The sequence below is a fragment of the Hylobates moloch genome, unplaced genomic scaffold (genome assembly GCF_009828535.3).
Source record: "Hylobates moloch isolate HMO894 unplaced genomic scaffold, HMol_V3 SCAFFOLD_23, whole genome shotgun sequence".
Taxonomy (NCBI): Eukaryota; Metazoa; Chordata; class Mammalia; order Primates; family Hylobatidae; genus Hylobates; species Hylobates moloch.
The window spans coordinates 16,733,829-16,746,646 of NW_026652298.1; the positions used below are offsets into that span (position 1 = coordinate 16,733,829).

At 38.6% G+C, this 12,818-nt stretch overlaps 1 protein-coding gene across 6 annotated transcripts in view; it reads left to right on the forward strand.

Annotated features, from left to right (window-relative positions):
• Positions 1 to 12,818, forward strand: part of MAST4 (microtubule associated serine/threonine kinase family member 4) — a 583,079-nt gene that overhangs the window by 524,707 nt on the left and 45,554 nt on the right. For all 6 annotated transcript variants that reach the window (XM_032145417.2, XM_058433847.1, XM_058433846.1 and 3 more), the window contains 3 exons: positions 2,959 to 3,091; positions 7,634 to 7,701; positions 9,974 to 10,059. In XM_032145417.2, coding sequence (XP_032001308.1) covers positions 2,959 to 3,091; positions 7,634 to 7,701; positions 9,974 to 10,059 — 287 coding nt within the window. The remainder of the gene's footprint in view (positions 1 to 2,958; positions 3,092 to 7,633; positions 7,702 to 9,973; positions 10,060 to 12,818) is intronic.

Genomic DNA, 12,818 nt, shown 5'->3' on the forward strand with positions numbered 1-12,818 from the left:
AAACTGAACAAATATTTATCTGTGAACATAAGAATTATTTTAAGGATCTAGTAATATAGCATCAAAATTCACTTTAAAGTTCCACTGGCTATTAAAGTAATTATAACACCACATACAATACAGCTTTTCAGAAATACACACATGCATACATACATAATACATATATGGTTGCAGTGCTTTGGTCTTGCCCTTATTTTAACTACCATCCATAATAATTTATAATAGTGAAATATTCGTAGCACCATAAATATGTACTAGTGCCTTGTAAGACACAGAGGGAAAATCTTGAGGAGAAAGGTAGGGAGTTGGGAGGTGTAGGGAAGGGCTTTCTATGAATGGTGAGGACCCTTAGAATCATAGAATCAAACACACCATTTGGCATTGAGTATCTCTGGAAGGCTAAAGGGAAAAAAAAATCTTGAATGCCTCAGGGAGAACTGGGTGACTGGTAAATCCAGGTAGAAGGGTTAGTTAACTTTTTACTGCCTCTCCTGTTGTAGCTTTTGAATTATGGACCACGTTTGTACTTCCCACAATTGTTTAATTTAGGGGAAAGTGTCATTTACCATTAAAACCTGTTTTTCTGGACAACAGCAGATATGCTAAGAGCAGATCTTGCTTTAAAGGAGGAAATTAAATTTTTACAGTAATCACTCATAATCAGAGGAGAAAAAGTATAGCTTCCCAAAGATAGAAACAAGTGAACTTACAAGTAGCTCGGAAATATTGCTGCTTTCAAAGTACTCTTTAAAGCTTAGATGAAACTGGAGTTTCATAGTATTAGGAGACGCTTCCCCCAACCTATCACCTTATCCCTACAGTACCCAGGCTTACTCTGTCAGTCATTGTAATAGGTATGTATGTAAAGGCTCTGAGTATTTACATTGGTTTGACTTTACTCCATTTGCAGCAAGTTTTTTTTTTTTCTTTTTTATATGGCCTTTAGAAACTCTTGAGTAATTCTCAGGTGAAATGCTGAGATTCCAAAGTTGCCTATTTTGGGCGTTAACCAAAATGGGAAAGATCCTGGGGGGAAAAATCCAGGAAATATATCTGAAATTGATAACTGGGTTTTAAGTCAATAAGCATAATTGTTTACAACACATAAATCCATGGCATCCCTTTGGGCATAGGGGAAAAACCAAACTCGGTTTCTCCTGCTGTGCTCTGACAACATGATTCTGACACCAGTTATGTGGGAACCCCACACAACAAGCAAGCAAGCCATTCTGCAGCAGACACCAGCTGGGTGTCCTCCAATTCCATTCCAACACTGTCTACCCAGAGATGGTGTCAGATCCCACAGGTTGAGGGGTCAGTTCCACAAGAGTGCGCCTACTTCCAATGCCAGTCGCAAGGTCCAGATGGTTTTACCTGTGCCTCTCACTGTCTGGCTGTAAACCAAGGTTCTTATGACCCCCTCTCTGGGTTTGATTAGTTTGCTAGAGTGGTTCATAGAACTCAGAGAAACACTGAAGCTTACCAATTTATTATGACATACATTAAAAACTATACAGATAATGAGATGCATAGGGTAAAGCGTGAGGAAAGGAGTGCAAAGCTCCCTGGCTGCACTGCCTTCCAGGAAACTCCACATGTTCAGCTATCTGGAAGCTCCCCAAGTGCAGTCTTTTTGGGTTTTTATCGAAGCTTCATTACATAGGCATGTTTGATGACATCACTGGCCATTGGTGATCCACTTAACCTTCAGCCCCTCTCTGAAGTGGAGATGAGGATGGGGCTGCAACTCCCAACCCTATCATCATATGGTAGGTTCCCCTGACAAGCAGCCCTCTTCCAGAGGCTACCCAGGAGTGCCCACCCACCAGTCAACTCACTAGAATACAAAAAGCCACTTATTACTTTGGCGATTCCAAGGGTTTCAGGAGTGGTATTTAAGAAAACAGGGATGAAGGCTGGGCGCGGTGGCTCACGCCTGTAATCCCAGCACTTTGGGAGGCCGAGGCGGGTGGATCACGAAGTCAGGAGATCGAGACCATCCTGGCTAACTTGGTGAAACCCCGTCTCTACTAAAAAATACAAAAAATTAGCGGGGCGTGGTGTTGGGCACCTGTAGTCCCAGCTACTAGGGGGGCTGAGACAGGAGAATGGCGTGAACCTGGGAGGCGGAGCTTGCAGCCGGCATTGCACCACCCCCCCCCAGCCTGCGCGGCAGAGAGAGACGCCGTCTCAAAAAAAAAAAAAAAAAAAAAAAAACAGGGATGAAGACCAAAAATACATTTGATAGTATCACAACATCCATCTAGAGTGTGGTGATCCTGAAGATTTTTATTACACACTAGAAGCAACAGGTAGCCACATACACACAAAAAATTAAATAGGAAAAATATATCCCAAAGTTTTATAGGAGACAGAGGCTTTAATTTCCTATTTTTCTTTCTTGGTCTTTATGTGAATAGTAGTAACTTAATTTTATAATTAACTAATAAAAAATGGTAACTTTGAAGTTTTTCTTTCTAATGTTTTTGGATACTTCTATATTAAGAGAGTCTCCTGCAGCATTTTTGAGTAAATATATTCTAACATTCCTTTTGTTGCTGGTTGGGTGGAAAGAGAAATTGAATCTCAAATCTTCTGGATGGAAATTCCCAGATTTTACAACTTTGCTACAAAGGTACAATTAAAAATCAGACCTGTTTATTTCTGACGAGCGAGATCGTAAGTGGAGCATAGTACCTTCGTAGTTACATTACAGGCAAATTGGAAATGATCATTATCTTTGGGTTACCATGTGCATAAATGTGTTGGCTTAGAATATGAATAGACTTCACATATGAAGTGAGAATTACATACTTTTTAAAGCCATTTGCCTCCTTTCTGCATAAGTAACTTACAGCCATGTATATCCAGCAGTTTTATTGTGAATGAGATTTATGTAATAAAACCTCAGACAATTTTGGCTCAAAGAAGTATCCATCTGTGAATGTCTTCTGCTAGGAATTTGATCCGGAAGAATTTTACTACCTATTGGAAGCAGCAGAAGGCCATGCCAAAGAAGGACAGGGTATTAAAACCGACATTCCCAGGTATATCATTAGCCAACTGGGACTCAATAAGGATCCCTTGGAAGGTGAGTCCCTGGGTTGCCCCTACCTTTGACTTAGTTTATGCACTGTTGCCTCATAGAAGAAATCTAAGTGGCAAATCTTTATTTTTCCTCATGTTTTGGCTCTATCTATTGATAAGTCCATATTTGGGGACTGGTTGCTATTTGAAGGAAATAGCCATAAATTGGGTCCTGAGACACAAATGAGCATGACGCATTTTGTGTCTACCTAGAGTGTGGGTCAGGCCTTGACATCTTAGAAGCCTGTCAGCCTGAGAATGCCAGAGCGTCTCAGAAGTGTTTCAATTTCAGTCTTCACTGAGTAGTTTTTCTCGTGCAGAGCTCAGTTGGGCTCTTGAGAGTACTTCTAATTTTTAAAATGTTGCTAAAGAAATTATCATTAATTAAACTGACATTTAAATTTAATTTGGAAGTAATGCAATTGATGGCAGGTTACTTTAAATTGAGTACAGTATTCACAGGTATATTCTTGTTTACTTAAAATATAAAACATAGTACTATACAGGAGAGACAATAAAAATTTTTTTTAAGCTTATAAAAGGATTTATGGGCTGGGCACAGTGGCTCACGCCTGTAATCTCAGCACTTTGGGAGGCCGAGGTGGGTGGATCATGAGGTCAGGAGTTCCGGACCAGCCTGGCCAATATAGTGAAACCCTGTCTCTACTAAAAATGCAAAAATTAGCTGGGCGTGGTGGTGTGCACCCGTAGTCCCAGCTACTCGGGAGATTGAGGCAGAAGAATCGCTTGAACCCAGGAGGCGGAGGTTGCAGTGAACTGAGATCACGCCACTGCACTCCAGCCTGGGCGACAGAGTGAGACTCCGACTCAAAAAAAAAAAAAAAAAAAAAGATTTATAGTTGATTCACATTTTAAAATAATAATATCAAATTAAATACAGAGAATAGGAAGCATCTTGTCAGTGAACTTTTAAAAATCTGATATTGGTAAACCACTCCCCCGACAACCTGTTCCTGTTCATGATTGTTTAGGATTATTATTCATAACATTTAGGTTATATACTCCCCAAAAAGACTCAAAAACTATCATTGACTCCTTCATTCAAAATTATCTTCCTGGTTCATTAAATTGAATTTGCAAACAGTGTTTATCTTGTTAAATTGTTTGTAATGGTGGTAAATGTTGGCACAGAGATTTTCCCATCTGAAGCCAGGGAACCTGCTGCTCTCTGCCCTGCTCTCCTGTTTCCCCGCTTTGTTTGCTCCTATGGCCATCGTATCTTTGCTTCCAGTGAAATGATGCATGCATTACTGTGAGATAATGCCAGATAAATTTATACTGTACTGAAAGCAATTCCACAACAGATTCATCACTTATCAGAGACTGGTGGCTGCTTTTCTGAAAAGTTCCCTGGGGAGAGATTTTTCCCCATGGCTTTTAAATTACCATCTTTACCTTTTTGAATCATGAGTCTTCAGAAATGGTTTAAATCAATGAAATAAAAAGGGCAGATGTTTAATGGTATTTAGATGAGTTTTAAAAATCACTTCAGGCATTACAAAATGATGCCTTAGCTTCCTGCTTCAAAAGCTGACTCTTGGTTCCATTCCATTACTAACCACTGCTTACAAATAATATGTATTTCTCAGATAATAGTTATTTAGCAGAAACTCTATTTAAAACAGAACCATCTTTTAATTCTTCTTTTTTTTTTTTAATGAAAATAGTTGGAATTGGGGAGGCTGTCAAAGTAGATTATAGTGACTCTTCACACTGGTATGGTTAAGATTGCATCAGCTCTTGAATTGTGGACCCAGTGAGTTCTTTAGTTTTCTTACCTGGCAATCACTGTAGGCTGAACTTTGGTAGGCGAATAATCTGAGGCACATGTATAAACTAGCTTTCTAGAGGCTCTAAAGAAAACATGAATAGTGATCTTTGACAAGTTCGGAGTTTAATCACTGGGAGTTGTGTTTTTAACTCTTGACAATTTAAGATCTGAGGCTAGTTTTTTTTGTTTGTTTGTTTTGTTTTGTTTTGTTTTGTTTTGGAGAAGCAGTCTTGCTTCGTTGCCCAGGCTAGAGTGCAGTGGCATGATCTTGGCTCACTGCAACCACCACCTCCTCAGTTCAAGTGATTCTCCTGCCTCAGCCTCCCAAGTATCTGCGATTACAGATGTGTGTCACCATGCCTGGCTAATTTTTGTATTTTTAGTAGAGACAAGATTTCACCATGTCGGCCAAGCTGGTCTTGAACTCCTAACCTCAGGTGATCTGCCTGCCTTAGCCTCCCAAAGTGCTGGGATTACAGGCGTGAGCCACTGCACCTGGCCCTGAGGCTAGTTTTTAATCTGTTTGTTAACATTTGAAATATGACTTCTCCAGGTAATTTAATAAACAAATTGCACCTCGCTGAGTGGATCACCTGAGGTCAGGAGTTCGAGAGTAGCCTGGCCAACATGGTGAAACCCATCTCCACTAAAAATACAAAAATTAGCTGGGCATGGTGGCACACACCTGTAGTCCCAGCTACTCAGGAGGCTGAGGCAGGAGAATGGCTCGAACCCAGGAGGTGGAGGTTGCAGTGAGCCGAGATGGCGCCATTGCACTACAGTGTGAGTGACAGAACAAGACTTCGTCTCAAGAAATAAAAAATAAATGATTACAGACTCTGATTGTTCTACACTTGTTTCCCTTTCTTGTCAGCATCTAAACTAACATACCTTAGACCTGTCCTTTGAAGGTTAGGAATTGGGAGTTCTGGAGCTGGGCTGCCAGGTCGGCACCCTAAGCCAACACCGCAGGCTGTATGAACCTTGACCATCCAAATTGATGCACCTGTTTGTGCCTCAGTTACTTCCATAAAAATGAGATAATAATAGTATCTATTTATAGAATTGTTTTGAGGATTCTATGTTTATCTTTGTAATTGCTTAACATAGTAAGTGTTTAATAGATGTTAGCTGCTGTTGCTGTTTTATTTAAATACTACTAATTTTTGCCCCTTTCCTTGAGATCCTTTCCAACTAAATGCATTTTAGTTCACCTCTAAGTCCATAAATCTAAGGTGCTAGTCATATTCGATATTGACATCATTTGAATGAGACCAAGAAAGTACATAGTTTGTGCTAAGCTCCTTTTTTTTCTGGAATTTCCCCTGTAGGTAAACTGAGAAAGTTATTGTCAATGTCCAGTTATTCCAGAATCTAGAATTTATAAATTTTTATCTAAAGGTAGTACTCCAATGTCGTTTTGCTTCATATCTTTTAGGCATAATGTCTGCCCAGAAGGGATGATCATATTTATAAGAACATGAAGACATAAAATAAGAACCTAAGAAATAATTATTTAATTATTTAATCAATTAAATAATATCCCCTAGTAAATTAAATAATTAAATTTAAATAAATAAATTAAATTAAATAATTAAATAATATCACCTAGTAAAATTAAGTTTATTTAAATTGAAAATTTTAAATATATTTAGATGCACACAAAATATGTAACTAAAAACTATGACTTTTATTATGCATGTTCAATTTTGAAAAATTGGAAAGTACAAGTAAAAGAAGAAAATATTAATTGTGTGTGATCCTATCACTCAGATAAGACCTATCATAGATTTAGAGAAAATTATTTCATGTTTTTTAAATAAAACATGATTTTTTACAAGTATAAAAAAGGAAATGAACAGTAAAAGAATTTGATTGTCTCATCTACTTCTATAAATTCAAGTATGCCTTCCAATGTGAATTGATCAATTTAGACACCTTTGTCTCTTTTAACTAAATCGTCAGGGTAGTACTTAAAGCTGGTGTCAAGCATGTGATATCCAATCCAAGACTGATTACACAATATGATTAATAATAAATAACAACATTTAATGAGCACTTAATTTTTGTTAGTATGCCAAGAGCTTTACGTGCATTATCACATACAGTACAAAAAGCTCTAAGAAGTAAGTAATATTGTTTACATTTTACAGGGGAAAAGCTTGAAGTTAAAATGTCAGTCAGTCAGTAAGTGCAGATAGTAGTGGTAACCTAAGTCTTTTAATCTCCAAATCCCTCTTAACCACCATTATTACTTCCTCTCTGACAAATTTCAAATTCTTAGTGTCTTTGGCAGGGTATTTCTCAGTAGATATGAAGGAATGGAACGCGAGATATGCACCACAACCTAAGAATCATTCCCTAGTTGTAGTCAGTGCTACTTTGATGCCCTCCAGAGCCTGGAAAGACGTGCCTCTCTCAGATATCTGATTCTAAGCAGAGCTGTTGACTCACCGAAGCCTTTCCAAGCTGTGGTGATTGCAGCAGCCAATGAGTTCCTATGCCCAGCCTCTAAAGTTCCTATGTCTAGGTGTTTGCAAGAAATGGGGTTCCAGGGAGGAGTGTGTAGTGAACAATTTCAAAGTACCAATTGCTGCCTTTTTTTAGATTTAAGATTTTCCCATGGGGACATTGGAGTATAGAGCAATTTTTTTAATATGGGAGAAACTATTTTTCTTTTGTTTCAGCTTAGTATTCTTATCCAATTGCTCAATGTTTTTATTAAGCTTAACTTTTTTTTTTTTTTTAACTTAGAAATGGCTCAATTGGGAAACTACGATAGTGGGACAGCAGAAACACCAGAAACAGATGAATCAGTGAGTGTAAGTATATTTCTTGATGAAATATGATGTTGGTTTTTCTGTTTAGCATCTGGAGACTTTGGCTGTGTTAGTTTATTCAACAAATGTTTATTATGCTTCTATGTGAATATATGAATGAGAATATGAATAAAATCTATGAAGAAAAAAGACCATGTGCTACCATAACGTAAAGATATTTGCCATAGTCTGTCCAGTCCCAAAAGGTTTCCCAATCTTTCCCAAGGAAATGGCACTTGAGCTAAACGTAACAGATTACTAGGGTAAGAAGGGGCAAAAGGAACATTCCAGACACAGGCTACATCAGAGGACTAAGCAAAGGAGACGGCAGAAACTAGAGCGCTTGAGTAAAAACTGGATGCTTAGGTCCCTGTTGTTCATGTTTGTCAGGTTTTTTGTTTTTGTTTTCTAAGAGCAATGGGAAGTGACTGAACTTTGGAGGAGGTGTACGGGTATATGAGGGTGGGAGGAGTGGACAGGGAGATAATCCAATCAGAGTTATGGCTTGAAAAAAATCACACTGACCGCAGTGCAGAAAGCAGTGTGGGGTGGGAGGAGAAGGGAAGGGTGACAATGTGGAAGCCAGTTCAGAGGCTGCTGCCGTGGCACAGGTGAGAGGCCCTGGATGCTGGTGCCATTCTCCTCAATTGTGAACACCAAAAGAGGAAGCAGGGTGCATCAGATTAGGGGTTAGAAAAGCAGGAGCAGTCTCTGTAGCCTGGGGGATAAGAACCCAGGCTTTGGAGTCGGGTTGCCTAGATTTGAAAACACTCTGCTTTCTACCAGCTGGGGGGTGGGGGAAATTTCCCTGTGCCTCAGTTTCCCTGTTTGTAAAAGATTAAATGAGATTTTTATGTAAAATGGTTGGGACAGTATCACCTAGTAAGTGCTAAATAAATGATAGCTGTTTTATTATCTGACTCATAATTTTGAATGTATCGAGACTAAAGTTCCTTTGAAACATTAAAGAAGATCCATCAAACCGGCAACTGTAGATAAGGTCTGATATCTTCTGGCACTCAGAGGGAGAGTTTCTGGTGGAGGTGGAAGTGACTTAGGAGTCATCCATGAACATAAATGAGATCACTCATATAGGAAAGAGTTAATAAGATTAGAGAGCCTTGGACAGAGCCTTGCAGCCCAAACCCATGAAAGAGCAGTAATAGTGAGTGAATTATCTTCTGAGCCAGTGCAAAGTAGATAAGAAAATAAAAAACAAAAAAAGAATAAAAAGATTAAAAGAGTAATAGTGAGTGACTAAACAAGTAAGTGGTCCCAGTCTTGAAGTCTGTTTTCTGTGATGGAGCATTGGCAGGTGATGACTAGATAGATCCAGATCTTAGGGCCACAGGCCAAGAGGGAGCAGAGGAAACAGATGGTTCAAGTTGAAGAGGTCAAGTAGCCTGGAGGCCAGAGTGTTGGGTGGGTTATCTGTGTAGACAGTGAAGTCACCCTGGATGATGTGAGAGGTCTTGGCAGAGAGGAAGGTGGGTAGCCAAGTCTTCCAAAGATGAGTGGGATAACAGGGTCAGCGATGACAGCGCTGAGTTGAGGATGACGGCGCCCACACAGGGTTTCTTCCAAAACAATAGGAAGGGAATTCTGCACTCTTGCAGAGGGGAGCAAAGAGCTGGTAACTCCCTCTCCATGCTAAGATAAATGGGGCATGAGAGAATTTTTTTAAAGCATTTTTTTCTATTCCCATCCTTCGAGCTAAACTTTTTAAAGAGCTGTCTTTTTGAAACTTGTTTTGTAAGCCATGTTAGATTTCTGGCATGGAAGTAAAGAAAAGCAGGCATTCTGTACTTGCGTGTTCCATGTGTTGCCTACTGCTTTTCTGAGCAATGAAGATTGCCACAGGAATGAAAGAGACATGTTCTGTCAGGGGTAGAGCCCCATGTAGAGCCACTCCGGCCCATTGTTTTTTGGCTGACAGAAACCAAAAGGAAAGCTTGGCATTTTGGAGTTAAATCCCAAAATGTTAAAAGACTAGGACAAGGCCAACCTGAGTAGTTTACAAAAGGAAATTAATATCAGGAATTGTCCTTGATTGCCTGGAAATGTGGATTCGCTTAAGTGACAGTGTCACAAGGAGTTTGTCAGCATTGCTGTGGATGATGGCTCTGTAAAGCTCTATCCCTCAGGTTCCTGTGGCTGGAATACTGTACTTCAACATATTACATAACAGCGTGTCATTCAAATATTATCTATTTTGCTGATAAAATAATTTTCTTAATTCTAAACTACTTTTTAACTTCCATATTTTGTTTCCAAGAGCTCTAATACCTCCCTGAAACTTCGAAGGAAACCTCGGGAAAGTGATTTTGAAACGATTAAATTGATTAGCAATGGAGCCTATGGGTGAGTAATTCAAGAAAAGCTCTCTATTGTGTTTCTACACACTCAAGTAATATATTTATTCTTCACATTTATCTAAGGCCAAATAGAAGCTGTATAGGGACTTGACTTTTCAGATCACTGCTCCTTTCCTGAGGCTTGTACTGTGCAGCCAAAATCGCTTCTTACTGGACACCTCATCAGAAAACATGCCAAGTGACCAAGCAGTTACTTTAGAGAGTTGGAGAGAAAGACTTTCAAGGAAAAATTTTATTTACCCTTGTTTCTGCCTCCTTCATTTTTGCCCTTTTAGGTTAAAAGAAATACCTGACTCTTGATTGAGATATATATGTATATATTAAATACTATAGTATATATAATCATATATTTATAATTTTCTATATAGTATTACTACATGACAGTTAGCCTGTATTTCATGTCTGACCAGCAGACAACCTTAAGATAAATGTCTTTAAATAAGTCTGGTTGAAGGTTTAGAGCAGAATACATTAACATGAACAACAGCTGATGACCTGAAAAAAAAAAAATCACAAAAAACTCATAATATTTTCGCAAATTTACAAATTTTTGTTGGTCTGCATTCAAAGCCATCCTGGGTTGCATGCAGCCCACAGGCTGCAGGTTGGAAAAGTTTGATTTAGAGCAATAAATTTGTTTTTGTCTTTATTACACCAGGATTTTGTTTTTTTAAAAATTTAATTTTTTTTTTTTTTTTTTTTGAGACTAGGTCTTGCTCTGTCCCTCAGGCTGGAGTGCAGTGGTGTAATCATAGCTCACTCACCGCAGTTTTAACTCCTACACCAGGATTTTCAAAATTGAACTGTATCCTAAATAATCTAATGATATTAATGGTGTTCCTTCCTTGATCCCTTTTTATAGACACATAATTTTCTCCTTGTGGCGGTAAACAGTGACAAGATTCTCCTGAGTTACTAATAGTTTAGAAGGGTAATTAATGTACAAACTGTGACCTGATCCATTTTAGACAGCCCAAGAATTCTAGTGTAATTAAATATTAATCCCAATTCTATTTGTATATAAAGAGCAATAAACAATCTCATTGACATTTATTGCCATTTATCACACAGATGAGCAGATGAAACAAAAGAGGTTTTTGTTGTGCCACGAGGGATGTTTCTGTTACCATTTTTTCACCTCGAATATTTTCCACACCATTAACTTAAGAACTTAAATATTTGTGAGTCCCTTCTATGCTTCACTGATTTGTTTTCAGGATATGTCAGATGCCATATTTCCTATTGTGGCTTATAAATGTTTTCTGATGTTGTATTTTTGCAATATTTTATTTTTCAAGGACCTCATTGAAACTTTTCTACCTAGGAAGATGGTTCTAGCATGCAATTGTTTGTGGTTTCTACTTGCTTATCATTTGTTTTTTAGTTCTTTACACTTTTGGAAATGACCTGAAGATTTCTTTCTTCATTAGGGAAAAGATTAAACTTTGATTTAATGGGTGTATGGGTTTGAGCACTGCTAGATTTTATTAGCAGTGGAATTCTGGAATAAGATTGTCTGTGAAGCACTACTTTTAAAAATTCGGGCATATATCTTAGCAGTATTTTGAGTTCTAACTGGTTGAGTAAACTCATTTGTAGTGCAATTAAACCACTGTATAGTAGATGAGGTATATCACACTTTGGGGAATAGTTGGGAATATACAAGAAGTTAAACAAGCTGTGAATCAGTAAACACCCAGGATGCAGGCCAAGTCATTAATGGACTCACAAGCTGCCTGTGGGAGTCTCTGCTGATCAGCCAAAACTCTTTTTTTTCTTTTTCTCTTCTCAGATTTAATCTCTCATTATATTTCTGATAGATTTTCTCCACGTTTTAATAATCTTTAATTTGAAATTTGATTGGAACCACCCCCACTGGTTCACCCAGTCATTGAAGCTGACTGCAGGCTTATGGGAACTGGCTGAACAAATGTATCCCGCTATGGGTGGCTGAACTGGCCCTTCTAGAGGCTTTCCTAGGTATCCATGTACAGGGTCTACCACTCACATCAGTGGCTCAGAGAGACACCGATTCCATGACTCCTCAAAAACTGGTGGAGCTGGAAACTAGCCCTGTCATTAAGAAGGGCTTCTATCTGTAGTGCTAAAACACACATGGCTTTCTCAGCATCATACTTGGTGAAAATTCATGTTATAAAGCCAATTTGATAAACATCTGATTTCCTTCTCTGTTTAACACACTTCTGATCCCTGACTGGAAGTTAAACGTGTCTTTTTGTCAACTTAGTGCTTTATAAAAAGCGCTATGTGCCTGGTGCTGTGCTGGTTTCTTTATATATGTTCTCTTCTCACAAGAGCCCTTCTGTGGTAGTTGATATTATTTCCACTCACATGTAGAGAAGGAGAGGCCCAGAGACAGAGTCACGGATACCCTGATTCTAAGCGGAGCTCTCTTCTCTCTATAAGATATCCATTTGCTAAATGTTTAGCCATACTAATTGGAGTTGTAGAGGTCCTACCTCTTCCAGTGAACACTTCCACCAGGATCTTTAAGTCATAACTTCAAATGTTGTCAGAATAAAAGAATAAAATTGACTTAAAATTTTTAAAAGTAAAAAACTAATTTTGAAAGGCACACCATTTCTCCCCCACTTTGCCTTTCCTTCTAATCTTGATGCACATGATTCTCTTTTACCTGTGAAGGGGCCCAGGACACGTCCCAAAGAGGCACATGTGCGTAAGTGGCATACGCCCTGTCTCCCACATGCTCTCCCTGTAGTCTTT